The 8,191-nt window shown below is 42.1% G+C and overlaps 1 protein-coding gene across 1 annotated transcript in view; it reads right to left on the bottom strand.

The window, feature by feature from the left end:
* Nucleotides 1-5,305, bottom strand: part of ipo13 (importin 13) — a 43,715-nt gene extending 38,410 nt beyond the window's left edge. The window contains exon 1 of the mRNA XM_039001687.1: nt 5,240-5,305. Within this exon, the coding sequence (XP_038857615.1) occupies nt 5,240-5,305 (66 nt within the window). The remainder of the gene's footprint in view (nt 1-5,239) is intronic.
* Between the last annotated feature and the right edge of the window lie 2,886 nt (nt 5,306-8,191).

The following is an 8,191-nucleotide window of genomic DNA, read 5'->3' on the forward strand; positions in this document are numbered from 1 at the left end:
AAATACATCCACAGGTACACCAATTGACTCAAATTATGTCAATTAGCCTATCAGAAGCTTCTAAAGCCATGACATCATTTTCTGGAATTTTCCAAGCTGTTTAAAGGCACAGTCAACTTAGTGTATGTAAACTTCTGACCCACTGGAATTGTGATACAGTGAATTTTAAGTGAAATAATCTGTCTGTAAACAATTGTTGGAAAAATGACTTGTGTCATGCACAAAGTAGATGTCCTAACCGACTTGCCAAAACTATAGTTTGTTAACAAGAAATTTGTGGAGTGTTTGAAAAACGAGTTTTAATGACTCCAACCTAAGTGTATGTAAACTTCATTAATTACGGTCTTTGTTAGGAAGAAATGGTGTTCACACAGTTCGCAACGAGCCGAACTGAACGAGCAGTCCTAGGAATCCCAGGTCCACAATAAATGTTTGATTTGTTCAATAATGTCCGTTATTTATGTCCAATTAGCAACTTTCTAATTGTTTACCAAACGCCCTAACCAAAGTCTCAAAGCGCGTCCACTATAACGTGACGAAATGTCACTTCGCTGTCTCCTTCGGCCCCCCTTCACATTAGTCATCAGACAAAGTTCTATTGACGGTTGACATCTAGTGGAAGCCGTAGGAAGTGAAAACCCATCCATATCGCTCTGTATTTTCAATGAGAGCTTGGTTGAAAATCTGGCACCCCCAGAAAATATCCAAACAGGAGGTGGTTGCCTGCCATATGAGTTCTGTTATACTCACAGACATAATTCAAACAGTTTTAGAAACGTCAGAGTGTTTTCTATCCCATACTAATAATAATATGCATATATTAGCAACTATGACATAGGAGCAGGCCGTTTACTCTGGGCATCTCTGTGCACCTTTCATCCAAGCTACTCAATACTGCCCCTTCAGCCATAAGAAGTTAATCAGCCATGCCGATTAATCGGTCGACCTCTAGTTTCCACTTCATAATAACAGCACTTACAGTTGACTGGGTCAGCTCTAGCAGGGCAGAAATTTTACAAACTGACTTGTTGGAAAGGTGGCATCCTATATAAAAAATAAATAGAGTAGCACACTCATATATATAAAAAAACACCAACGATTCGTCATCACTGTGCCTTCTTCACTCTATTTTTATAGCTTTCAGTTTATTCGCTGTTAGTCAGCACCTGTACACTAAATAATTATCTCTGGGTGTGCACCAGCGCTTGCTTTTTATTAGAATATACCACAGGTATGACAACAACAAAAAAACGTTTACTGTTCTAATTACATTGGTAACCAGTTTATAATAGCAATAAGGCACCTCAGGGTTTGTGGTATACTGCCAATATACCACGGCTTAGGGCTGTATCAAGGCACTCCGTGTTGCGTCGTGCTAAGAACAGCCCTTAGCCGTGGCTTTTAGGTTATATACCACACCCCCCTTCTGTCTTATTGCTTAAATATAGGCTAGCCTACCTGTATGTATAGGGCCTAACAGTTGGCACTGCTGCAGTTCAGAAACAGCACCTGCTATTTAAAATACCTGCTGTATTAAAATAAACATGAATATGTCTCATGAATATGACTTTTCTATTGTGTTATTGACTGTACGTTTGTTTATTCCATGTGTAACTCTGTGTTGTTTGTGTCGCACTGCTTTGCTTTATCTTGGCCAGGTCACAGTTGTAAAGGAGAACTTGTTCTCAACCGACCTACCTGGTTAAATAAAGGTGAAATTAAAAAAAAAAATTTTTTTAAATGTACTGCACCTAGGGGAATAGCGTGCAGGTGCAACCAGCCACACAGTAAATCTGCTCCCAACCATTGTACGTTTGAGGGTGCTGCAGACGAATGTATATGTAGAGGAGGTTCAGTAAACTGAGACCTGAATACTGAGAGACTGAGAATCTAGCGACTAGGCATTAGCTCAGCAGGCTGACAGGTCTTGAGTCACACAGCAGTCTGATATCCAGTCAAGTTACTGTAATGTACTGCCTGTGTCCTGTTGTACCATTCCTAGGGGACAGACAGACAGAGCCTTGCTAAGAGACTCTTCTTGAAAAGACAGGATATTGATCCATGTCTGACTGGATAAATCAATCATCATTATTGATTAGATCTATGTCATCTTATATCATCATAACTGTTCATATTTATATTAATGATGTGAAATGGAGATCAAATAACATGCAGAAGGAGGAGGGGAACTGATGAATGAATGAAGCTGGGATGTTGTGTGTGCTTGCCTGTGTGTGTGTAGGGGCGTGGGCGGTTGTTGACTGTGTCTGAAGTCTGCGCAGAGATATATATATTTTAAACTCCATGTTGCCAATGACGATGGCATCAGCCAGAAAAAGATGAAGACACAATTAGTAAAGCTTCACGACCATTGAATGATCATTATTTGGTTGCCATTGAGAATACTGATATCCAACCCCAAACAGGTATGACGATATGAGATTTAGCACCTGCTCCAGACTCTAAAATAAGAAACAACCATCGATAACGGAAGGCGGGGGGGGGGGTTGTGACGTCATGCTCAACTGGAAGTGCTCTAATTCTCTCATATCAACCATGCACTGAAATAGCACAACACCATCTCTCTCTCCTCTGCACATCACAATGACTCTGGTTTCAGTGTCACATTCCACCACCCTCCTCTCTCTGTCTGTGTATCTCAGTAGTTGGTTCCTTTCTCTCCCACCCTCGCGCTTTCTACCCCTCAGTGTGTGTGTGTGTGTGTGTGTGTGTGTGTGTGTGTGTGTGTGTGTGTGTGTGTGTGTGTCAGTACCTCTCGGTCTTCATTGTTCACAGAAAGGGACTGGATAGGCGTTAGCTTTAGCAGCTTCACCAGGTCCACCCAGGCAGCCATCCAATGGGATGAGATGAGGTTAGGCTAACTCTATGTTGGGTAACAGATGTAATAACACACTAACTGGATTATCTTTGGAGAGGATATACACTACTGGTCAAAAGTTTTACAACACCTACTCATTCAAGGGTTTCTTTATTTTTACTATTTTCTACATTGTAGAATAGTGAAGACATTAAAACTATGAAATAACACATATGAAATCATGTAGTAACCAAAAAAGGGTTAAACACACACATTAAGAAGAAATTCCACAAATTAACTTTTAAGAAGGCATACCTGTTAATTGAAATGCATTCCAGATGACCACCTCGTGAAGCTGGTTGAGAGAATGCCAAGCGTGTGCAAAAGGTGGCTATTTGAAGAATCTCAAATATAAAATATATTTTGATTTGTTTAACACTTTTGTGGTTACTACATGATTCCATATCTGTTATTTCATAGTTTTGATGTCTTCACTTCTTATTCTAGAAAACCCCTTGAATGGGTAGGTGTCCTAAAACCTTTGACCGGTAGTGTATATCCAGCCTGCCTGGCCACAGTACCCATTATTATCACACACACACAAAGGAATTGTGCTGGGCACATACACACAGACAGCTGGGACAAAGGCTATTGTACTGGTGGAACCAAGACAGGGCCAGGAACCTACTTCTCCATAACGCACACGCTCACACACGAGCGAGAGCTGACTTCTGTATCAATTTGCTCTCCTCTTCTTATCCACTTTTGGGAAGCACAATTTAGCTTTCAATCGATTTGCTGTTTGAGACTGAAGAGATGTTTAAGTGTGCATTGAACTCAGCTGTTAGAGTTACCTACTGGGAGACTAGGTCTACACTGACTGTACAAAACATTAGCAACACCTGCTCTTTCCATGATAGACTGACCAGGTGAAAGCTTTGATCCCTTATTGATGTCATTAAATCTACTTCAAATCAGTGTAGATGAAGGGGAAGAGACAGGTTAAAGAAGGATTTTAAAGCCTTGAGACATGGCTTGTGTAAGTGTGCCATTCAGAGGGTGAATGGGCAAGACAAAATATTTAATTGCCTTTGAACGGGGTATGGTAGTAGGTGCCAGGCGCACCGGTTTGTGTCAAGAACTGCAACGCTGCTGGGTTTTTCACGCTCAACAGTTTCCGGTGTGTATCAAGAATGGTCCATCACCCAAAGGACATCTAGCCAACTTGACAACTGTGGGAAGCATTAGAGTCAACATGGGGCAGCATCCCTGTGGAACGTTTCAACAACTTGTAGAGTCCATGCCCCGACAAATTAAGGCTGTTCTGGGTGCAACTCAATATTAGGAAGGTGCTCCTAATGTTTTGTACACTCAATGTACATCTCAACATTGTACAACAGGGCTCCGACCTGGCCAAGATAAAGCAAAGCAGTGCGACACAAACAACACAGAGTTACACATGGAATAAACAAACGTATAGTCAATAACACAATAGTAAAGTCTATATACAGTGTGTGCAAATGAGGTAAGAAAAGGGAGGTAAGGCAATAAATAGGCCATAGTGGTGAAGTAATTACAATTTAGCAATTAAACACTGGAGTGATAGATGTGTAGAAGATGAATGTGCAAGGAGAGATACTGGGTTGCGAAGGAGAAAAAATATATATATATGGGGATGAGGTAGTTGGATAGGCTATTTACAGATGAGCTATGTACAGGTGCAATGATCTGTGAGCTGCTCTGACAGCTGATGCTTAAAGTTAGTGAGGGAGATATGGGTCTCCAGCTTCAGTGAATTTTGCAATTCGTTCCAGTCATTGGCAGCAGAGAACTGGAAGGAAAGGCGGTTCTCTGGAATACCTGCTGGAGCGCGTGCTATGGGTTGGTGCTGCTATGGTGACCAGTGAGCTGTGATAAGGCAGACTTATAGATGACCTGGAGCCAGTGGGTTTGGCGACAAATATGAAGAGAGGGCCTGCCAACGAGAGCATACAGGTCGCAGTGGTGGGTAGTATATGGGGCTTTGGTGATCAAACGGATGGCACTGTGATAGACTGCATCCAATTTGCTGAGTAGAGTGTTGGAGGCTATTTTATTAATGACGTCGCCAGAGTCAAGGATCGGTAGAATAGTCAGTTTTACGAGGGTATGTTTGGCAGCATGAGTGAAGGATGCTTTGTTGCGAAATAGGAAGCCAATTCTAGATGTAATTTTGGATTGGAGATGCTTAATGTGAGTCTGGAAGGAGAGTTTACAGTCTAACCAGACACCTAGGTATTTGTAATTGTCCACATATTCTAAATCAGAACCGTCCAGATTCAGTTTATCAACCAGCTAATTACTAAAATCAGGTGCGATAGATTATGGTTGGAGTGAACAGGACGGTAGCTCTCGTGGAACAGGGATGGAGAGAGAACTTACAGGACGGTAGCGCTCCAGGAACAGGGTTGGAGAGCCCTGGTCTACAGTGTTTTGCTCTCCTTCCATTCCTCGTCTCCTCTCTCTCATCTGCATCTATCTGAAAACAACAGCACATATGGTGGACACCTTCCTGCCAACGACTGCTTTCACCGGCCTAGTTTTCCCTATTCACAGCAGTACGATGGGAGACAAGGAGAAGATTAAGGAGAGGAGAGAGGAAGCTACACACAATTGAGACACACTCTAGCTATATATTGTGTGAATCAGAAAAGAGCCAATGAGAAGGAGACACCGGTATCTATTGAGACGCAGCCACACCTTTCTCCCTCTCCCCCTGCACTTCAATTTCCTCTCCCTCCACTTTTATTACTGCATCTCCCCATCTCTCCTGTTCTCCATACCTCTCTCTCTCCCTCACTTAATCATGACTGTCGCATATCCCCTCCTCCCCTCCCTCTTTCTCGTACTCCCTTCCACTGTCTCTCTAATCAAGACGGTCGAATCACCCCTCCCACACTCCCTCCTTTCTTTACTGTCAATGTCAGACATTACCCCCACTCTCTCCCAACCTCCGTCCAACTTGCTCCTCCATCTCATCCACAATTTCTTTGTCTCACCCGTCCCCCTCTCCACCAACTCCCTCTCGTCCCCTCTGGCCCTGGTCACCAGCCACCCAGCAACAGGGAGATTCATCACAGAAACCTAGCAGCCACAGCATGCCAACACACACACCTTAGATGACAGAGATGGAGAGTTGGCTGGTGGCTATAATGACCTCCAGTACCAAAATTCTCTCTCTCTCGCTCCCAGCTGGCTAATCATTAGCTGAGAGCTCCACTACACAGCAGTATGGGGACACAATTAGCCAGGCCTGATCAAAGACTCATGGACTGTAATGCACACAAACATTTTATCTTTCTCAGAATTTAGACCAGACTGACAGACAGAGGGACAGACAGAGGGACACAGACAGGATGGATGGACAGACAAAGACAAACAGGCAGACAGGTGGCATAATATTTTAAGAAGATCACAGTAGCAGGACTGTCTGCAGAGGTACTGAGGGGGGGCATCACACAAAAATGAGAACAGAAGGATGGTGAAGGGGAGATAAGAGAAAGAAAATAAGATGCCTAGACAAAGGCAAGTAATGCAAGAGAGAGCTAGCGAGACACAGGGAGCGAGAGGGAGAGATGGATCCTGCCATCTTATTGACCACCAGCATTGTGCAACATAGTACAAAAATATCTCCTCTGTCCTCCTAAGCACTGAGGACACAAACTGTCACCAGGCTCCAGCACACACTTCATCAAAACTTGCCTTGAGGTTTGTGTTCTGCTGCATATTAAAAAAGTGAATTTGTGTGCGTATGGTATCTGTTTTATCATGCCTATCAAGCCCGGGCATTCCCTGTGGTGGTATATACGGAACACACATACATCAGCTGCTGTGGATTCATTAAACAGCTTTAGATGTTCTAGATACTGATGATGAATCCTACCACTTGCCAGCCAGGCAGTCAGTCTGTGACAGATGAAGAGGAATAGATACAGTGTGTGTATAACATGTTAGGAAGATTAATGTGGACAGAAAGCATAACTCTCTACATAGACTACTAGAAATTACATCATCAGAGAAATAATCTCAAATGGGCAGACACATGCCATAGAAATAAAGGCATTTAAAATCCTAGTATAGAGTGCCTTGCCTCTTCTCTTTCTGTACAATCAATCAAATGTATTTATAAAGCCCTTTTTGCATCAGCCGATGTCACAAAGTGCTATACAGAAACCCAGCCTAAAACCCCAAACAGCAAGCAATTACATTCTGTTACATTCTAGACCTCAACATAACCAAATAGTACTTAGTTCTACTTTTTTTAATTTTATATTCTGCACTGTATACACAATGCACTCCACTCTACCCTTTTCTTCTAGCCTACATTCAGTCACAACAACCTTCACCAGAGTAGTTTGGATGATATAGTGCATCACACAGACAGGGTGAGAGGAGGACAGATGTGTCACCCTGAGTCAATTATACAGAGAGACCAGCCCTCCAATCATAGCTATTGGTTTAGATTAGTCAGGGGTATTGGTGTAAAGTACTTAAGTAAAAATACTTTACAGTACCACTTAAGTCGTTTTTTGAGGTATCTGTACTTGACCCTACTATTTATATTTTTTGACAACTTTGACTTCACTACATTCCTAAAGAAAATAATGTACTTTTTACCTGACCCCAAAAGTACTCATTACATTTTGATTACTTAGCAGGACAGGAAAATGGTCCAATTCAGCACTTTTCAAGAAAACACGTGGTCATCCTTACTGCCTCTGATCTGGCAGACTCACTAAACACGAATGCATCTTTTGTAATGACGTCTGAGTGTTGTAGTGTGCCCCTGGCTATACGTACATTTTAAAAACAAGAAAATGGTGCCGTCTGCTTTGCTTAATATAAGGAATTTGAAATTATTTATACATTTACTTTTGATACTTAAGTATATTTAGAACCAAATACTTTTACTCAAGTACTATTTTACTTGAGTGACTGTCTTTTTCCACCAATGGTGAGGGGAATACACAGGCAAGGGGACAGAATAAAGACTTGCTATTGTTGACGTTTCAGCTGCAAAGACTAGCTGGTCTCATTCAGTGCAAAGACAAAAAACAACTTGTTTGTTACACCACGGTTAGCTGATAAACTCATGTCATGATACTGTATATGTGGAAAGCTATACCCCCTACCATTATAACTACCCCATTGAAAATACATTCTTGAAAAACACGTCTGGCTACACACATCTGATATTTTGATTATACTTGTTTGATTGGTGAATTTGTCCATAGATTAAGATTCTTACCTTTTCCACGTTTTCCACTGTGAAGTCGTGGGCATCTGGCGTGGTTGTTATTCTCCCCGATGTCTCCATGTTAGCCCAACCGGTCT

The sequence above is a fragment of the Salvelinus namaycush genome, chromosome 10, assembly GCF_016432855.1.
Source record: "Salvelinus namaycush isolate Seneca chromosome 10, SaNama_1.0, whole genome shotgun sequence".
Lineage (NCBI taxonomy): Eukaryota > Metazoa > Chordata > Actinopteri > Salmoniformes > Salmonidae > Salvelinus > Salvelinus namaycush.